The sequence below is a fragment of the Atractosteus spatula genome, chromosome 19 (assembly GCF_055471065.1).
Source record: "Atractosteus spatula isolate fAtrSpa1 chromosome 19, fAtrSpa1.hap1, whole genome shotgun sequence".
Taxonomy (NCBI): domain Eukaryota; kingdom Metazoa; phylum Chordata; class Actinopteri; order Semionotiformes; family Lepisosteidae; genus Atractosteus; species Atractosteus spatula.
In genome coordinates, this window is record NC_142724.1 from 5,763,716 (window position 1) to 5,785,348 (window position 21,633).

General features: G+C 36.2%; 1 protein-coding gene across 4 annotated transcripts; it reads right to left on the reverse strand.

The window, feature by feature from the left end:
* Nucleotides 1-622: 622 nt before the first annotated feature.
* On the reverse strand, nucleotides 623-21,425 carry LOC148817945 (uridine-cytidine kinase-like 1). Of its 4 annotated transcripts, none has more exons than XM_088937572.1 (15): nucleotides 21,347-21,425; nucleotides 16,446-16,639; nucleotides 15,822-15,928; nucleotides 13,656-13,826; nucleotides 13,088-13,159; nucleotides 12,547-12,736; nucleotides 12,049-12,110; nucleotides 8,483-8,502; nucleotides 6,989-7,087; nucleotides 6,004-6,097; nucleotides 5,643-5,705; nucleotides 4,967-5,089; nucleotides 4,493-4,600; nucleotides 4,197-4,353; nucleotides 623-3,885 (listed from the first exon to the last, which is right to left on the reverse strand). In XM_088937572.1, the coding sequence occupies exons 1-15, from the start codon at nucleotides 21,418-21,420 to the stop codon at nucleotides 3,806-3,808; spliced, it is 1,614 nt and encodes a 537-aa protein (XP_088793698.1). In that variant the 5' UTR covers nucleotides 21,421-21,425; the 3' UTR covers nucleotides 623-3,805. The 4 variants fall into 4 exon arrangements, with proteins under 4 accessions (XP_088793698.1, XP_088793699.1, XP_088793700.1 ...); XM_088937573.1 differs by lacking the exon at nucleotides 8,483-8,502 and adding an exon at nucleotides 9,652-9,668; XM_088937574.1 differs by lacking the exon at nucleotides 21,347-21,425 and adding an exon at nucleotides 18,547-19,904.
* Between the last annotated feature and the right edge of the window lie 208 nt (nucleotides 21,426-21,633).

Here is a 21,633-nt window from a genome sequence, read left to right on the forward strand (position 1 = left end):
ATGAAGGGACATAGCACATTTGAAACATTTCAGATCACAGTTCCCCTGTCTCAACTTCAGACTCCTTTTCTTATGAGCTCTGAACTTCTGGAAACCTTTTCAGTAGTATATGGAGAGCAGAACCAAGAGAGAAAAAAATAACATGCACAATTATTCTTAATGGAGGCGTGATGTTAATTTGGCCCAAAATTCCAAAAACTCCAGTTGTTTTTACCATTGTCTTTTTTGCAGGGCATCTACAAATGCACTATTCTGTATACTTTTAAAATGGAAAAATGGAAAACGTTTAAAAAGGAAACCAGTTTCATTTTAAGGACAGCATTAAGAGCTTTCCTTCTGGACCATCATTAATGCATGCAGTGGAGCTTAAATTTTGTTTCTTGTTTGTGCATTAATATTTCACAGATGAAAGAAATACCCTTGTCTCCTGCACCCCACAAAACATTCACGCTAGTGACCTTGATGGTTTTTTTTTGGATGAGCTTGACTTAATGATTCTCAACTGTAACAGTGTCACGTCTATATCACAGGAAATACGAAGTCTGGTATTGTTCAAAATGAAACTTGCTAGTGGAAAATATTTTTTAAAGAAATAAGAAGGATTAAAATATCACAATTCATTACAGACCATATTATCTTTATTTTGGGTTTTAGCATCTTGCATCATTTGACACAGTACTGGGCTATGACCTACTTATGGAGCTGTTCTAAAAGTGCAATATATGTGGAAAAAGCAAGAAACGATTCATTGCCTGTTTCTACTGAAAAAACAATTCTGAAAAGCACTCACAGCTATTAATATAGACATTATAACAAATAAAACTTATGCCACTTTATACTTTATGTTCTTTACCTGACTTACAGTATGCTCATTCAATAGAGGTGAGTTTAAGCTCAGCACTATGGTATTGTCACTGAAATGGAGCCATGATGGTCTTAACCTCATCCAAACAATGCGAAAACAGACATTTCAGTGATGATAATCACAGTTCAGATAAAAATTACAACAGAAATTTTAAAGAAAAAACAGTTCAGGTGACACAAAAAAGCCAGTTCAAAGCCATATCATATTTCCTTGAAAAAAAATGTTTTTAAATGTATTTTACTTTTCCCTTGTGCATTAAGAAACTTTAAACCTCTGCATGGGGAAAATCGTTATTGGGCCATGTGATAAGTTTTATTAAAATAAAAAAAAACATTTGTGGGTTTTGTAAATATATTTTTAAATAATCCACAATTTAGCAAATTAGCATTATGCGGTATTATTTCACTTCAATTTAAAATTTCATGCAAAATGTAGCTCAAAAACAAACAGCTAAATTATAATTGAAGTTCTACAGAGATGACAATATTTATATGTTCAAAAAACTGTTTTTTTAAGAACTTGCTGGCAACTAAAAAAAACTGTGCTTCTGTACTTTTTCTGCAATGACAAATAAAAGAGCAGCATTTAGAATTGTTTTGAAGAAAACAATAAAACTCCACACTCAGTGCACAATTAGACTAACCTGATAGTTATAGCAATTCCAATGGAAAAAATTTAGTGCTTTTACAGTAGGTCCTTCTATCTGGTGGGTTTATCAGATTTAGGTTTTATAGTATTTCAGACTAAAACAGTTTTAAATATATTTTAAAAAATCAAACCTATGAGAAAACAGGAGAAAAGCCTTAGACATATCAAATTAGGGCAAAGAAATTCAATACTTGACTCACAGAACTTCACAACAGATATCACCAAACACTTGTATAAATATAATTTACTACTACTAAGTACATAAATAGGAGTTGTTCAATACATTTTGAGTTAGAGTTACAGTAATCCCATTTTATATTGCTTGTTACACTTTTTTCATTCAACCATAAAGATTCGTGATCTAAATTAAATTCAGATTTATATGTTCTGCCTGCCACATCATTAAATTAATAATGAATGTATTCAAGGATTCTGGTTATGCCTGGAGTTTTTATCACATTCAACCCATCAAACTAGCTGAAAACCCGATGTCAGTAAACTTATAAAATAACAATGAAAATATATCATCATGCAATATGTTTCAAAAGAACTCCTCTACATCTTTAAGTGTTGGAAAAAAAAATCCTACACTTTGTTCAATGTATATTTGTAAATTAGCACACAACAGTGAGTTGCACATAACTTTGCAAACTGTTCTAAATCACAGCATATATTGTGTGAAGTACAAATCTCACACACATTTACTGTACGATCAAGGTAAGCAATGTTGTTCAAACTGAATCGCCAGCGTAGGTCACAGTTATCACATGTACTAAGTGTATGCTAAAGATTTCAAATATATTTCTCTCATTTAAAAGTTACAATGCCCAGCAATGAATACCTAACTTTAAACAGTTCTTCCAGTATGCTGAAATGGAACACAGCAAAAAGGACCATTAAAAAAAGAAATACAGATTCGTGAATACAGTCCTCTCAAACATCTATGATTCTTCGCAAAAACCTTTGTTCTACTAATAAAATAATCACTGCACTGCTTCATAATATATAATAATATACAGTTTTAAAAATGTTAACCCGGTTTGTACAGCTCATTTGAACAAATTATTGTATTAAAAACACTTTGTATTTGTATTAATACAAAGTATACAATGAACAAGGAGTGCTGAACATATCGAGGTAGAAAACGTCAGTCCCTACGGTGTCAAGTTGAAACAAAACAAATAAAAGTGTAAACACTATTGCGGTAATTAAAATGAGAAAATCGGATACAGGTCATTACCCTGAAGAGTGCAGATGTTGTAAAACTATTCAATAGACAGTGCTTTCAGTACGGAGCTTCTCACTTCGCTTGTTCATTTGATTGCCAATTTATATTCAGGTGTTTATTGTGCACGGCTATGGTAACACATACAGGCAAGCAGGCTTCACCTTCATTGACATACATAACCTTAATCTGATGTTCTCTAGTTCTATTTATGCCACAAAGAGAAAGGAAAAAACAAGGGAAGATAAATATATATATACTGTATATCGACTTGACTGCCACTGTGTATTTAAGGCTTTCTGCAAAACTATGTCCTGCAACTGATTCTCTCTGCAGCTTCTGCAAGATAGTGGTTTGGTCAGTATTGTTTTAGCCAAGGAGGGGAAAAAATGGTTAAAAACTGTGCCGCCCACACAGTTTTCCGATGCAGTGGTCCTGGCAACACTTTGTGTTCGATGCGAAAAGAAATGTACACCTTACGGTAGCATTTAAGAAATATTATTGAGGGTGAAGAAAATTTCTTCACCGTCATTCATATAAATAAAATAATTTGTGTTGTTGAATACAACTCAAAATATCTTTTACGTCCTGTTTATCATCATAAAGGTACTGTATGTAGGGGAAGGTTCTGAGCAACCTTTTACTTCTTCTGCAGGTAACGTTCCATTTCTATATCTTGTTCCTCACTAGGTTTGAACTTTAAACAGCTATACAAAGGGTGATATTGTTCTTAAAAAACAAAAAAATTACGTATCCAGCCAGTGATGTTTTTTCAATAAAAATATAGTCATATATAATAATTCTTCATATTTATGAAGAGTTATAACGTTCTTTTCTAAATCCAAAATAAAATATAAAAATCTGTTAAATATACATATTTATAGTCTTTACTCTGTCATTTTACAGCTTTTCAAAGCGTTGCATGGATCATTAAAAACACCCGTGAGCCTCTTAATTTCAAAGGAGAGCTCTGGTCCCACACCTTGCTATAAGCGTCAGAGCAAGTTGCCTGCGTGAAGCTGCCTCAATCTGCAAACAGTTGAATTTTGGAGCTGGAAAGCCTGCTATCAGTAACTTGGTTCATCCAGATCATCGTCGCTCCAATCAGGAGGGGCATCTGTTCCAAAATACCGGTCACCGAAGTTACCTGAAGAACAGGCAAGATGTGAATTTAAACATGGATGTAGATAAAAAGAACAATAACGGCAACAAACGCCTGATGGCCTGTAACACAAAAGGTTGTAAATGAAAGGAGGCTATTAGGCCAATCTAGCTTGTCTGGTTGCTAATAACTGATTAATTCCAGACTTCCACAACCCTTCAATTACAGAAATGCCTCTGCTTCTCAGTTTTAAATGCACTGCCCTGGTGTCCACTGTGATCTTCACTGTTGCCTTCAATGATGTGGAAACCACATGATATTAAGACTTTCTAGGAATTTTCATATACAATACTTACCTATCCCTGGGATGATGTGAAAGAGGTCATTGACTTTCTTGTCAACAGCGGTGGTGATGATCTTGACCTGGGGGAAGGCGTAGGCCACTGAATGAACTCCCATCTCAGCCATCAGCAGGGACACCAGGAAGATCTTATCCTCCTGAACATCATGGTCCTGCACATACAAGACAACAGCACAGCCAACCTGAGAGAGACTGAAGTTCGTCTGTGAGAAGATTTTGACCACTTGCTTGACCAACTGCTTAGACAGCAATTCCTCCTCATTCCTTATTTTTCCCTTGATATATACTCACCAGCAAGACTCGTACTGCCATCATAGCAGCTGCTCCTGTAGAAACTGTGCAGTCCATCAGAATCACATGGTCCTCACTGATATCCTTTGGAAGCCTAAGGTAGTGCAACTGAGAAAATAGTGAGATTTAGGAACTGAGTGATCTGAAGAACTACACCTGCTTGTGTCTCTTAGCACCAATAAGAAAATACATCAGAATTTTCTGAAACTTAAAATAATTTCTATAATATGTTCTTAGTGTCTTACCAAGAGTTTCATGTATTTGATATTTTTATTGCTACAAATATAAATCTTTGTCTAAAATTTATAAAGTTATAGTCAATAGCATAAACAATATTTTGTCTAAGGGAATAATTTTAATAGTTAATGACATATAACATGCAGATTTGTGTATATGTGTATTTTTTTAAATAAACCTCCCATTGTCCTGAAGGTTATTCTCAATTCAATTTTGGCTACATTTTGAAAGGCACACCTCTGGTTCTCCTGTGTCCTGGTTGGTCTGAATGAGGATCTTCCCAATTCGCACATCTTTACACACAGCTCTGAGGGCGGGCTCCATTGTCTCCCCCGCACGAAGGATCGAGACCCCTGTGATCTAGACACAATGCCCCGGCTTTACAGTCAGCAGCCCACAAACTGTCATGCATGCAATACTGAACACTGACGATAGCATTAGCGCCTTTTTATCTTGCTCCTAAATGAATTTTAATTTCAAGGTACCCATTTAGCTGGTTCTTAAAAAAAACGCCAATAAGATTCAAACACTGCTTGGTGACTTTATTAAATATCTACTATTCTGTAAATGGTAGAAATGCAAATATCTAAAGGTATTACCACCAGACATCTTTAAATAAGGATTCATTTGCATTTTGACATGGTTTATAGATTAGTGAAGACAATATTTTGAAATGTCTTTAAAAACAGCATTTTTTCATGAGCAATGTTAAGAAAAATCCTTAGAATTATACATGTAACAAAACTGTTCTTTCCAAACTGAGCAGACAGTGTGCATGAGATCGCAATATGGTTAGAGGGTTAATATGATCTCTTTGGGTGTTTTCTCACATCCAGAGCTGTCTGTTTGATTGCACAAGGTAGAAGAATGAGTCCAGTGAAACACTGAGGGGAAAGCGGGGTTCTGTACTCACTCTTATGCCATGAAAAGTTCTTCCGTCATAATCCTGCCCTTGGGGCGTCTGAACTGTGCAAGCCTACAGTACATGGGGTTATGAAAATTATACTCTGAATTTAAACCAAAACAGAAACCTCACTTTTCCAAAACAAGTTTTGACCTTACCACTGATATTAAATCTGTAATTTTATTTTATTTTGTAATTATTTTACTCTTTTCATTTGGTGCTTCTGTATTAGAAACTATTTTTGAAATATCACACAGTGAAGCCAGGTCATCTAAAGATCATGGAATCTGCTATACAGTAATGTATAAATGTATAACTAGGTGCTTGGAAACACAGGAGGTGGGCTTGAATTAAAAAAAGCAATACCCACCTGAAATGGCAGGAAGGAGAGAGCGTGCTCAATGAGCAGCCTCATCAGCCTCTTTGAGTAAAAGATGAACTCATCTCGACTGGTCTCCTTATTTCTAAGAAAAAACACACTTAGAGATGAGCTTGTGGTGATTCAGGGGAAACTACAGTAAAGTTCTACAGTACAAATGCTATAGCCAAGGTGATGGTTAAAATAAAGATAGTTATTGCCAGTTCTTTTAAAAAACATTTAGTAATATTTTTTAAAAAGAAATATATAATCATGACAACTTTTTTATTATGACCTCCTTATTATAGCAAGGCCATGCAGTACGATGGTTTTCTCAATGCTACAGTAAATGTGTAGCATGATATGTCTAAATATTAAAAAGCAATCTATAATTTTCAGTGAGCAAAAAACATTCATTTTCTAGAGCTACATTTGCAGATACTGTTTTTTTTTTTGGTTTGGTCCAAAACAAGAAGCTATGCATGCCCTCATTTCGGAAGTAGGCCAGATCTCATGCTGCTGTCCACTTGCGGAGAATGACAGTAAAAGAACATTCTGTAAGGCACCCAGCAATCACTTCTGGGAAAGGCAATTGTTAGTCAATCACTTTGTGCATTCATAAATAATGCAAAAGATGTTAGTCTTTCTAAGTGTAATACGGTGATCATTTTTATTAAATTTGTCATGAATGTTTCTAAAGCAAAGCACTAAGGGATGCCTTCTCTTATGAACATAATTTACGTTGGTACAGTATACAGTACATATAGGCTTTACACATGGCTGTGGGCCTGGAGATAAAAGACCTTGCAGTTATTTTCAGTCTACACTATTATATGTAAAAGGTCACAGATTGTTTTGCGATAGGTTTCTTTTGAAGCAATCGCTGTCACTGAGACTTCCAGCCCAGAGATTTTCCACTGTCTGCCCTGGGAAAGTGCAGCAGGGCAGAGATAGGTGTAGAGGCGTGAGGGTGAGCACCACAGCTTGGTGGTCTCACCTGATGATGGTGTGCATGCCTTTGACCTGCGGAGTGCTCTCCAGAACGCTGAGGGTCTCTGGCAGAGGCTGAGACTGGTGTGCCGAAGCCAGCGCTGCCCTGGAACACCACAGTACAATCCGGGCTCAGTCAAGTCACCAAACACTCTTACTAACACATAACCATAGCAGGCTCAGAAAATCAAACCAATGAACACTGCATGAAATACAATTAGCAAAACTCATCTGAAATTACAGAATGCATGTGCTAGCAGACTAAAATACAAATAAATATATATATATATAAAATTAAAGGATATAAATATAAAATTAAACAAAAATAGTTATGTACTAAAAAAAGTTATGGAAATGCATTTTTGCGTCTTCACCCAGTAAGTGAAAGAAGCTAAAATAAAAAAAATTCTTAAGTTCAAAAAGAAAATAGATTTACACTCCCAGGAATAAAATGCAGAAATAACAACAGCAAGAATAAAACTGTTAGTTGAAAAACTGAGGTCACAAGACACTGCAAGAAGCGTTATTTCAGAGTTCTAATCACACAATATACAAAGTGCACATACTGTAAAAGTGTGACTGATGTGGAAATGCACTATTCATTCTAATGACTATTATAAATTAAAAATATAATTGCAATGCTATAATTGTAGTGCCACATATTAACCCAAATAGTTGTAACATTTACTCATTTACATACAGTACAAGCTGTGTGTGTATCAGCACAAATAAACACATAAAATAGACAAGCTACTGAGAAGATAACAATTTCTCTTACTACAGAAAAATGAAATGACAATATTATAAATCTTATTTAAGTGGAAGAGAACTGGTGTGCGTGTTGGGGGTGGCACATTGTTTAGCACCAATGTGAAAAAAGTGAGCTTCATTAAGCTCACTTTGCTCATTATTAATGTGCAAAAACTCACTGATTATTGTGAAGGAATATCGACTGATTTGCTCAAAGCGGGGAAGACAGAAGGACAATCATGGATGTATGACAAACAGTAAAGCAGCAGTTACAATGAAGGGGCAAAATTACACTGGCTTTTTTCCCCAACACAAAATGCAAGGTCCTTCCAAAGAGTAAAAACAAGTCAAAATTTCTGTTATTTAAAATGCAAAATAAGTCAAACAATACTGAATTCAGGTGTGCACAGCTCTAATCCTTTCAAAACTTTGTACGATCTTTTCAATATCTATCACACCAGAGACATTGTTTATTTGGATTCCTAATGCTGCTGTGCTGAAATTTTAAAAAAAAAAGTTTTGTGATGTAAGACCACTATAGATCAATGTTATGAAAGTTGCTGTAAAAGTTTTGTGTGCTGGATTTTCTGCTCTCATGTGAATTGGGCCCACGACTGGGACTTGAAGGAATGGAGCTGTGCAATCTGAGTTGTAATATTCTACCCTGAGCCACATTCTCACACACAGCAGAGACTTTTCATCTCTCAAGGTTTGACAAGACACTGAAAACTCAAATACAAATTCTTCTCACATATCCCAGCGCAGTTTCCTCTTTGGATAAGGGTGGTTTTATTCAGAGCAGAAGGGTGGAAGGAATCACAGAATAACCACAAGAAAAAAAAACAAAAAAAACATACAAACAAAACATCAAATGTACGAGTATTAAAGTTATCAGGTTATCAAAGTGTGTGACAACACATACACTGTGCACCCTTGGTAGAACACTTTCACAGAAAAACAGAACACTGCTATATTTTATTATTTAAAGAAACACAATTTAGATAAAGTCATGCGTGTCTTCCAATTTATAACATTTTTAAACAATTTAATCTGCAATTATGCATTTAGCTCCTTACACATTCTTTTTCTAAAAAAGTTTGTTTCCACTCTGATTGAAATATTCAGCTGTAAAGCCTTTCTTTTCAAGAGTGCTTAGCATGTATTCAAATTGTCACTCACTGTTAATGTAATGTTTAGCTGAAGCTTTAGGCTTTGATACTTCCTGTGTCTAAAGCAAGTAGTGGGTTTCCTTTCTGAACTCTATTGCGGCCAACCAGCTAATGGAAAATTGAACAGTGCCCCCGTCTATCGTGAAAACACATCTTACACGCTGGAAACTTTATAGCTAGTAAGACACAAAATTCAACAACTGCTACACAGAAGGAGAAGACTGAGGGGTCAAGCCAGCGTCAAAGAACAGAAGGTAATATTTTTAGACACAGAAAGCTAGAGGAAAAGATTATTTTTTTCTCAGAAATAATCTAAGACATTCTTAATCATTCAAACTCCTGCACTTAGTTCACAGTTTTTATTAATGCAGCAGTTAATCTTTGTCAGGTGATTCCCAGCTGACAAATTGACCACCTAGCAATGCCAATTCTAAATTTATTTTTCACTAGTTTTTATGAAAAGATTACAAATACACATTACATAAGAATGGATAAGTATAGTATGTAGGTTATTGCATAGAAAAATGCCAGATATTTAATGTAAAACATCCTATCGTCCTATCTACAGTATTGCTGTACAGGAGTAAAATGTTAATATGGCTTAAGTTCTAAAATAAATGTCCAAATTCAAACTTTTAGGTTTGACTCCAGAGACAGAGAGTCTGTACATGCTGTGTCATTTAAGTGCAGCAGTTTATTCAGATAAGAACATGCCTTGATCTTGAATAAATGAAACAGTGTGTTACTCTACCTGACGCTGAGCTCACGCTGTGCAGGTTACAGTGAGAATGCAGTCCATGTAATGCAATGCCAATATCATAATCACAAAGGAAAAAGATTAGAAAATGAACTTCTTTTCCTATTTATTAGTAATAACAAACACCGTGCAATTACTGATTAGAGCATGTTTTCATTTTGCTAAGAGCCAACATAATAATTAATCTTATTAAAAGACAGGTTCTTTGACAGACGTCACATTTGAAATTTCACTCCAGACAATGAGAAAAAGGAAAAATCTTGACCACCAAATACATAAAAAATCATACGGTGGTCTCTGTCAACATTACTCAAAAGCAATCTGTACTTTAAAACGATGACTTCCACTAGGTGGTGCCAAACAAAGCTTGCTTAGCCGTCAGGGCTGTGAAGATTAAAGATCTCTCCAAGCCCATTGTTTCTCATCTCACCTCTGACGGCCACGACCACTCTAATCTCTCCGTCTGTGTTCTCAAAGACGGTTTTCCGAACTCATACATCAGAAAGACCACCGAAACCAAAATTATCCTGCAGCTAGGATCACACATTCTCCCTTCTCTAAACGACAGACTACTGTTCTTTTAAATTTTCTCCATTCATTGGAAGTTTCATTTCACACCTCTCTGCACCCATTCTGACTTCACACCTCTTGATTGGCCTCTCTTTCTGTCCCCTGCTCCCGCCTCTCACTCCTCCTCCCTCCCAGCCTTTGTTCTCCCGCTACTTTACCTTTGCCTACTGCCCTGTCTCTCTCACACCTGAAGAAGGCTCCACGGACGAAACATTGTGTTCTCTTTCTTCTTTTTTTCAGCATGGAATAAACCTATTACTTGTTCCTTTGCAGCCTACGCATGCTGACGCAGCTCCCCACCTGAACTACTAGCCTTAGATATTGTTTAGTCAAGTGCATCAATTGAGATAAAAACCTGTAAATGTTTAATTAGAATGGTATTTGATAATGTTGACACATAGCAAAATGTTTCTTTTGCAATACCAAGAGCAGGGGTGACCAAACAGTTTTCAGTGAAAATAAATGAACTACAGTAGGTCTAAATTGTCAGACAGTATAGCGTTTGAAAAAGACAGTCTAATCTGTTGTATTGTTCTTTGTTTGTTTTTAAGGACGATATTTGTATTTGCTTTCACATAATCAATATGCTTATTTTCCAAAAATGAAAACAGCCTTGGACCCCCCTGATTGCATCACAAAGTGTTAAATGGCCCAAAACAGTACACAATTTGAACAACAGCAGAAACCAATAAAAGAAACCAGTATCCCTTTTATAAGTCTAAACAACTGGATAGTTTCCATTACTACTATTAGTACTGACATTTCTAAATCTATCATTTTAATTTTATATTCCTTAACACAGTGTATACTCTTTAAGTAGTAATGTATTATGTCACACTAGTTTGAAATTAAAAATGACTGAATCATCAAATAACTAATAGGAATTCATATATGGAGTGTTTCTAATAGGAGAGTTGAACAACTGAAACTATTCTTCAATTAAATTATAACATGGGAATCTATATTTCAAACTGATTAGGGTAAATAATTTATGAACATTTTAAAAATTACACATTTAAGGGGTATAACTGTAACATCTATGCAATATTTTGATATTACACAGGATACTGCATTTATTAGTTTCAGACAATGCATTAATAGAAAGGGGCACTCTTTCTTCACAACATCAGCCATCATCCACGTGTCAGATTTATCCCAGTTACAGACCACAAGCTCTTACGGTTCGATTATAACTGAGTAAGTAACAACCCTTCATTCTCCACATGTGGAAAACAAGCTACAGTTTGCCAAATGTCATGTTATTTGATTAAAATAGGCTCTTGCAAGTTACAACACACATAATAGACAACATGAAGCAAATATTTTAGGTGACTGGAAATACATTGATACCAACACATGAAAACTCTGAAATGAATTAAACATAGCTGTGCCTTTCTAAAAATGGTTTTAAAAGGAAATAATACTGATGCCAGCAGAGCTAGATTTTCACTTGTTCTTGGAAAGAGTTCATTTTAAAGAAATGCCTATTAAAGAAATGAGGCATACCTGAACTATTTAAACTCTACAAATAAGATTTCATTGTCAGTCATAAAACAACTGACTTTTTGCACAGAAACTTCCGGAATACAGCACAGCTGTTTCTGTAATAATGAAATTAATTTTATAGTGTGCCTTTCATATTACAAATATCCCCCAAAGGCCTGTACAGAAAATACTACTGTGCAATGTAATAAAATATAAAGCACTGCTTGGCATACCAAAAGGAGCAATATTTTATATGTCTTTCCATATAAATCAGAGCTATGGAATCTGTATGGTATTTCCTGGCACCTTTTTAGGCATTAAAGCACACACACTTACCTCCTCAAGCTGACTGTGAACGTGCTGAACTATGAGATCAATAGCTACCATGTTCCCTCCACCTGGAAGAGTTACAGTAAATTTGAATTTTTAAACAAAAAGACAAAAATAAAAACAACACAACTTCCTCCACACATTTGCATTTGAACACAGTAGGTTTGTCACTCAGGTAAACACAAAAAATGACTAAAAAATAATATGATCAATTAGAAAATGACTCAAGTCCAGCAAACAAAATGAAATATTTTTGCATCATCTCAAGCTCAAAATCAAAGCGCATTACACTGCAGTTAATACAAACATGGAATGTGTTTCTTTATTTAGAAAAGGCCTTTTCTGAACCATTCGTTTCTGAATTGTCCCGATTTTAAACCAACAACAATCCAAAGAATTTGAGCGTGCTTTATTGATGAGGAAATGGAAGACCTACATGTGAAAAACAGATCCTTTTAAAAAGTTGGCGAAAAGAACAACTTTGAAATGTGAATCAGTTTGTACCCCTTGGGACGACTATATCAGCCAGACGCATAGTGGGTTCAATGTACTGCTCAAAGGCAGGCTTCACAAACTTGTTGTACTGTTTGATGACGCCCTCAATGTCGCGCCCACGCTCAGTTATGTCTCTGCGTAGGCGACGCACCAGACGGATATCAGAATCTGTATCAACAAAGATCTTCATGTCTAAAAGCTGAAACAAACAGAAAATAGTGTAAGGTTGCATGTTGCCAATTGGTACTTCGCATCCGGTTTGAAGCGTGATGGAAAAACGTTACAACGCTCTAGAAGAATGGACAAACCCTATCCTTCGCACTTACATAACTCTTTACAAGATGAACAAAAGCTGCCAAACAAAAACTGATGACTGAGAAAATGCCCCAATATAATATCACGAGATAATTACACACTAATAGAATCACTTTCTACTCATACTTGTTAGTTAAAAAGTTCAAATATTGTTAATAGAACCACTCAAAAAGAGGCAGAGGGGAAATATTTAAGGAAACTGGAGAACATGAGACACAAAATAATGAATACTTACCTTTAACAGTTCTTTGTCTGCAAAAGACATAATGCCCTCAAAAATAATAACACTGGCTCCATAAACAGTTTTCTGGAAAAAAAAAACTCTGTGAGTGTTTTAATGTCACAGATAATGAATCTACATCTCCAGCTAATAGGCCATTATATTATATATTTAATATTATATTATATTACATTAAATCTTAATATTTTGCAAATAAGCAATTATTTAGACAACAGCTTAGAAGAATATGGATTCTGACAGAAATCAGAGCTTCACATCAGAATATACAGAAATGTACTCTCTTAAAAATCCTTAACAAGATTAGCCTTAAGTGCTCAAATGTGCTGGTGTGCAATTACCTAGTCTTTTCTAAGAATGAGATACTGCCGAATGGAAATCTGCCTTTTGGTTCAGGTGTAGCCCTTTCTAGTACGGGTGATTGAAAGATTTGTTTCTAGTTCAATTAAAAGACATAGCTTTGGTTTATATACTCCCCCAAAGCATGAGCCTTTAAATACCAAGGGCTTCAGGTTGTAGGTTTAGTTCCAGGTCAGAGGTTAACTGGGTTTGCTCATGTCCTTACCCATTCCTTCTGCCTGCCGTGTGTGGTGAAGTCGTATACAGGGATCTTCACACTCCTGCCCTGTTTCAGTTTCCGCAGCGTGTACACCAGCAAGGAGAAGTCAAAAGCATCCGGGTGGTCGAAATTGTAGTCGTTACTGGCAGCCAGCTGCTGCTCTTCTGGAGAGAGAACCTGAGGGGAATACGCGCACAAGTCACTGCCCTGTGAATGGAATACGCCTCTTCCAGCAGTCCAGGCTGGTCCCATTAAGCAGGTGTGCCAGAATTTAGATCAGCCCTCCTTAGAAACGGGTAGGCCTCAGATTACACTGTTTTCATGACTTTTGTCAACACTGAACAGGTGCCTGTTATAGTATATGCCTCAAAAAGAAAGGAACGGCCATCATAGTGCTATACAGACCTGCTGTGTGTCATGCTGAAAACAGAAATCAAGGAATAAATGTCAGACATTACCATCATTTTTATGACATGAAAAAAAACAATGTAAAGATAGATAAGACAGAGGAGAAGGTGAAGACGTTGCTTTACAATACTCCTACTACATCCGGTTTTGCAATTTTATTTTAAGGTTAAAGTCCTCATCCATTCAGCGTATAAACACGTCTTTGTTCACATTTCTTCGTTTTGCTAACCAGGCTGAAGATGAGGAACTCGTAGGCTGCAAGACCAAAAGAGCTGCAGGAAACTCTAATCATTGCTTAGATTCAGCTATGCCAGAGTTAAACACCTTCACTTTATTTTTTATTTAACACAAAAAACACCAAGCAGTAAAAAAACTGTTTTTAAATGACCTGACTTTACTCAGTTAACAAAAGCAAGTGGTGGATCAAAATAAAAATAATTAGTTTTTACAACCAGATATTTGTTTCTGAGACTTATATCTAACTAAGGCTTTCTCCTTTATAAATTAGAAGAACATCAGAAGGAAACAATACAATATGTGATAAAAAGGTTTTTAGAATACTCTTATAACAGGTTATTTAAGCACAACTTTTTATGTTAAACTTGATCTGCATGGACCAGCTTTTACATACTGTAACTCACTGACAACTGACATTGAAATAGTTTAGTTTTTAATCTTCAAGTTTTAAAGACCATCAGCCTTCACCAAGTATTCCAAATGTTTGACTGATAGTGAAACTTTCTTTTCACAAATAAACTATACACACTATATCTATTTATACTTTTCATACCTTTAACCTTCCTATGAAGTTCTTGTCATTATGTATTTCCCACAAAAGGGAGTAAAATGAGAGGCATCCATTTCTTTACTCAAACAATAACTGAAAACATTACAAATGAAAAAAATCTGATATATAATCATAGTGCAATATCAGTACCAGTGCACCAGATGGGGCCAGTGAGATACTGGCTAATTTGAGATACAGAAAGTGTCTGAAAGGGGGAGGTGTTATTGTGAACTAGGATCGCTTTCATGACTTACTCACACAGCACCCTGGTCCCTGGCTTTACTGAGAAGGATTACACAACCTGAAAGCATTTGTTTAAAGGGGTGTCATGCTATTAGTACAAAGGATTTAGTAGTCATTCACAGTAGCTTTTACAAGTTAATACACCTACACCTAGGGCTTCCCGGCAAAAAATTGATTTTACCATACTAATTACTTTGACATGGTCAAGAAAGAAATTTAAATGATTTTCTGTGTGCAGAAGGGGGATGAGAAGTGTTTCTCTCTCGATAATCCGAAATCTGGATCTGGATTGCCACTTGTTCCCTTACAGAGCATTCCTATTCAATCCCATTAAAATGCTCTCTCTGCTTTCAAGCTTTGCATCACAGAGACTATAGATGAACATCAACATACCAGATTAAGTGTCTTTCTATTAAGCATTGTCCTGACTGGCCTGGAGATCTGAAAACAGGTTGAATACAAACAACATTTTTTTCGAGGCCACTCACAACTCACAAATCCCTAAATCCTTTGAGTTCTGATGGTACAGCAGTGATCACGTGTGCTATTTAATAAATGGAGTCCCTCCTGGATCTTTCAACAAACAGCAGTAGGCAAAAAACATCATATCCGTGGGTCTCACAATCTCAGCCCAGATAAGGCTGTTAATAGTGTAGAATGAGATCAGAGAGCGCTGACTGCAGACTTTTCTCAGTCCAGTGCTGTCGGTACGGTACATGTGCTTCAACCCTCACCTTATAAAAGGAATCCATAGAAAGAAGGACAACCCAGGGCACATCCAAAGCTTCGATGATCTTCCTGGCCACTGTTGTCTTCCCAGAGGCACTGCCACCACACAGTCCTGTGCACATTCGGGAAATGTTTGAGAACAGAACATCTTTCCAAGAAAGCAAATCATAAAATAAATTATAAAATAAACTGTATTTGTAAAAATACTAAACCCTGGGAAAACATCAAGAGGCTGTGATGGCATATTCCCAATAACCACACTCACAACAGCTGCCTGAAAAATGTGAAACAGATCATTTGAATAGGAAATGAGAAAGCCTTTGGAAGAAGGCTCTTTGTAAATCAGTCAAGAGTACATCAGGTGAACCAATATTGTTCCTGGGAGGGGATGTTTATTTTTGGGGTTTGTTATCAGCTTATTAAGGGCTAATGACAAACATTTTTTAAATACATCTTGGAAAATAAAAGGGTCAACGCTGAATGCCAGATAACACTGTATGTCCTTTTCATTTTGTAATGGTTCATATACTATGATGTTGACCTTTCTGCCAGAGTTGTACGAATGGGAACATTCATACTGAAGAGGAAGTCATAACAGAACTATCTGTTGTGGAGCAGGTGACACTTACCAATTACAAAAGCTTCTTTTGACTGTGTACCATGTTCGTTATACCAAGGTGGCCTCCCTGCGGTATAAATAGTCCTTTTGCTTGTTCTGAGTAAAGGTGGCTCAGACTTGCACTGGCTTGTAGTTCTCTTCCGCGGAGAAAGAGTTGTGTTCACAGGAGGGAGTAGCCTGTCTAGAGAATCTTCACTGCCGCCGCTGGAATGAAGAAAATAAATCAGAAAAAGACATTTTTCTGTCAAGTTCTTTTCCATAGCTGAAGTAGTAGTGGTAAAACTCAGATTTATTTTAGAGTATTAGCATTATATCGCATCTGTTGCTCTTTTCATGTTTTATTTTACAACTATTACATTTCGACTATGAGGTCTTCTTCAGATGAAAAAAATCAGTGATCAGACAAATCTTCTGTCATGGGTTGAAGTCAAAATAACAAAACTCAAAATACCCAAATCAGACACAAAGTTGGTTGCATTTCCATATAATAATCATTGTCGATTTGTGTAAAATTTCACCCCAATCCAAGGAAAATAAATTACAGTATGTATTACTCATTTATCAGTCACAACAACACAAAATTAACATAAAATGCATCAAACACTATAGTACAGCAAACCAGTTTATTTTATATTTTCCAATACACCTCAGTGTGAATATAAAATATAATTACATAGTAATACATAAGGAGCAATTAACCTTTCAATTGTAAAAAGAATTTTCTTCTATGAAGATACTAAGTGGACAATACCTAGAAAAGTATTTTACTAAAGTAACATTTAGCCACTATCATATTAGTCACCACACAATGTGGTACTGCGTTAATCACGATAATTACTAATGCACAGTACATTATAAAGCACAAAGAAATATTATGTGTTAAGTATAAAGCTGCTTCTGTGTGAAATGCCTCAAATACCAAATAATATCAAAACAAAGGGCTAAAAAGTGAACAAGTAAAAGCAGTCAATTTGTTGTTTCTGTAATGATTTCAGAAGGGTCAAAACTAGCTTTCCTATGGAAATCTTCCCCTGCCTGTATCAATCTGCATAAGAGTTGCATTCATGTGTTGAAAGTCTTAGTCTGAGCAAATTCTCTTGCTACTAGGAAAATGAGACACCTGGTGACTGTAAACAAGAAAACACTTTTTCCACCTACAGCAATAACCACATACTTATCCAAGGGAAATGGTTTTTGTCTCGGTAAAGTTAGAAGAAAAAATAGTAGGACTTGCTTACAACTTTGTAAGAAGAATTTGAAAATAATATAATTAATATGGTAGACCCTAATTTGTTTTGAGATTAGATCTACAGTATAATAATTAGTGAAGTTACACCAGTGCAGTCAGATTACGTTCTGTAATTCTGTAAGAGAAAAAGTTAACCTTTGAAAATCCCATTTTTCATTCACCTAATTTGCTATATATGAATACTGCTATTCAAAAAAAGTGGCAGCATTTTCAGCTTTGCTTGCATTTCAGGCAGAAACCTCGTTAAAGAGCAGCCAACAATCAAACATGTATAGTTGCACTACTGTACATAACTATAACTGTCAAAACAGAAACAGTATTACTTAAAAGCTTTAGGTGGTCTCTATCACAAAATCAGAACTCCATTGACTATATTTTGATTTCTAAATCTTTCAAGAGTTTTTTAACCCAAAACTTTGGCTCTGATTTACAATTGTATGTTTTAATATTGAATCCATGATCCACTCTGAGGTAACTGCATTCTGATTTTTTTCTCATAAGTAGCTTTATAAACTGGGAAATGGAGCAACAGCTTCAAATGTAAAACAGGGAGATTGTTTTTCCAAGTTCCATTCTTACATCTCTCCCAGCTGGACATTCCTGTTTTTACTGGTCACTAACCCGGACAGTCTTCAAAAGCAACCTCTTTCACTGTCATCTGCCAGGGTTATTTATACTGACGTTCCCTTCTACAAATCAAGGCTTCCCTCTAATTAAAAAAAACACAGTCGGCAGATATATTGTAGATGATCTTTTAAAAAAAACATCTCACTATAGATACTAAACAAAATTGTCTAATACTGTATAATACAGTAAATAATGAGCAACCAAACACGAAGGAAGTAAAAAAAAATAAGCTTACCTGCCATCGGACCTGAGAGCCCAACAGCCAGATATTCTGGCACCGGAGCACGATGGGAGAGTATTCATATTTAACACGACAAACAGAATTATTGTCACTTGATATAAGTGCTTTATAGTCACTGCAAATTGGCATACAATAAGAATGTGACACTCAGTCTTAGTCACGTTTTCTGCCCTAGGGCAAGGTACTGGAGTGACATAGTGGGGGGAAAGCAAAACTATACGTTTAACATTTGTTTGGCTTTCTCTTCACTTCTTTCACTGCTGTGGGGCTGGATAAGAACATTAGAAATGAAACTGCAATGGCTTTTCGATCTCAACTCTACCAACAAACATAAGAGGATAACTTATCCTACAGATTATGTTCGTTACATGTTATAAATAGCAGCAGGTTCGTAAGAGACCTGCCCCCCCCCCCTTCACCCCATCCCACTCCACCATTCATCCACCCTCCCCTCTCTTCAACAGGCCTGTTTTGGAGCAGGCCTGTCATCTGTCTCTGACATTTATATCGCAATTTTTCGCCAGAGGGGGCAAGTGTTCCTGCAAGGACAATTCAAGAGTGGGGGTGCTGTTCTTCTTCTCTCCTGTTTCTCCTCTGTCTCCGCTACAACAGAAAGTGAAAAGGCACCAGCAACGCAGATGTTTTATCCCAGTCTCGGACTTTGCAATGTGTCCTGTGTGCCTGACGAGGAGATGGCATAAGAAAGCCTGCTGCCTCTTCAAATTCACGCCCGGCTTTTTTTGCTCCGTTCTTGGGTGATATGCATAAACAAATTGATGAAACCCAACCCCTCCCCAGCTGACTGCTATTTTCCCCAAGGCCAGTGTGCAACAGCACTGCTCCTATACCTTGTCAAGCTCCTGTTTTCCAGCTCCTGCTTTTAAAAGACACTTAATAAGCAACAGGTGACTTGCAGGCTGAACTGTGTGTGGTGAACAGCCCTTTCGGCACCAAGAGGATATTTTCATACTGGCAGTTTCTCTTAGTCACTAAACAAACCCGTTGGACCTGATAATTACACAAGGAGTTGTGCCTCCAGTTCCATTTCTCCATCCAAACAAATATGACAAGCACCTCCTATTTTCCTTATTGTCCGACCTCTACACACAGCAGGTAGTTTTCAGGGCTTTTAGTAACAGACAACATGCTAGGTTCCCTATTGTACTGATGGAGTTAAGATGGAGTCTCTTTCAATCTTTCAATCTCAACTGCATCTATATAGGTAGTGTCAGTGACTTTCTTATTCTTTAAAAATGTCATATCAACCAGTGCATCCTGATATATCTCCAAGACCCAGATAAATGTAACCTTTAATGTTCAACTTATTAGTTGATCTTAAAATAAAGTTTTTCTTAAAAAAATGAATAAAACTGTGTACATACAGTACATTAAAACTCTGTCCTGAGGCCCTTCCTCAAAGTGAGGTTTGTTTTTGTATTGTACAATAATAATCTCTAAAATAGATACAACAGTTGTGTAATTTTAGTTTTTTGCTTTATGTATTATATAGTTTATTAATCTGTTAAGGTCAGATTTCTCCTAAAGCCCAAAGAAGCCCATGAAGTATATAAATTCTAGTTCGCAACTCCCTCTTGTGGTTCCCATAGAAATAAGGAAACATGCTTGGATTAGGTTGCACTTGTGGTAGTTTGTCATAGGCTGTCAGGTCATGCTGTATATTTAACAATTTATATCTGGACAACAATCTGACTGTTTCACTCTCGCTAAAATACAAATGCATCCAAACTGTGATTAAAAAAGGACAATAGAGCTTTTTCCCTTTATATTTTATACAGCACTTAGTTGGTTTTGTCCTAATTTATTATAAGTAATTTACTCTCATTGTCTGAAGTCTGGGCTTTCCCCTAATCCAGTCAGTATGCATTTATTCATCTTTACCATGAACTGACTCATGCACTCTAATAAAACTTCTCAGTTCGCTTCATTTTATTGTGCTATAAATATTTTATAGCTTAACCATTATAAGGGTTTATAACTTTTATAATAAATTTACCGAGTTTCCTTCAGACATGACACAAGATTTACAATTACTACCATTGCTGATGATACTAATTGGAATAATACGTAACCAAACGACACTACACGGAACAAAAAAAAAAGGCAAATACATTTAGTAGTTCCCTAAACTCTTTTAATGTCGAGTTTTCTTTAGATAAAACCACGCTTCCACAGAAATAGAAAATAATTTAGGATAGTTGTTGTGAACAAAAAAAAAACAACAAGTATTGATTTATGAAGCTTAATTTAGAACGCCTCTCATTGAAACGTTGTTAACAGGTTGTTCCTTAAATTGAATAATATATTCTGGCGTGCTAGATCGACCAGCGTTTTTGCAACCTATTAATGATGCCGTGGTTAAGTAAATGTGCCATTTTGAACACGAATATGAAAAAAATAATTACCTCATTTCTAAAACTGTCAGAGAATGTTCTAGTTGTAAACTGTGAATACCCTACGTTTCAAGGTCCAAGGGGAAGGTGAGGTTTAGGTTAACATTCAAATATTAAGATCGGTTTAATCTATTCATCTATTAATCCATTCATTTAGTCCGTAAAAGACAGTATATCGCGCTATAAAATGACTTCCTGTGTTCGAAAGCGACACCATGTGTTTCAGGGTCTCTGTGCTTCGTGGTAACCATGATGACAAACCGCGTCAGGTCATTGAAATCGGCGTTGCTTCTGCGTTAAACATGCAAAGGCTAATCAAATCCACATGCCTCTTAGAGCACACGTTCAGACGAAACAGAAAACGCGCAAACCACCCACTTTACCTGTCCGACAGCGAGGAGCCCTTGTTCACGCTTTCCATATCTGAGACCCCTGCCTTTCTGTACGCGGTAGACATTGTTATTCTTCTTTTGACAATCAGCTGTAGTGGGAAGCTGCTCAGTTTGCACGCTGGAAAATGTAGTTCGGCTAACTAGTTGCACCATATCGTATGCGTTACCAACAGCAGGAATGGTCTACAAGTCCCACAATTCACATGGGCCTATTATTCCGGTCTATTTTTTTTTTGGTTTGGTGAAGATTAGTTCATATAAGGGTAGGTTTTTAAAAC

Coding starts and splice junctions, on each gene's coding strand:
- LOC148817945 (XM_088937572.1), bottom strand. CDS start 21,420: ATGTCTACCGCGTACAGAAAGGCAGGGGTCTCAGATATGGAAAGCGTG. Junction 13,827..15,821: donor CTATGGATTCCTTTTATAAG/GTGAGGGTTGAA, acceptor TATTCCCCTCAG/GTTCTCTCTCCAGAAGAGCA. Junction 3,886..4,196: donor TCACATCATCCCAGGGATAG/GTAAGTATTGTA, acceptor CCTGTTCTTCAG/GTAACTTCGGTGACCGGTAT.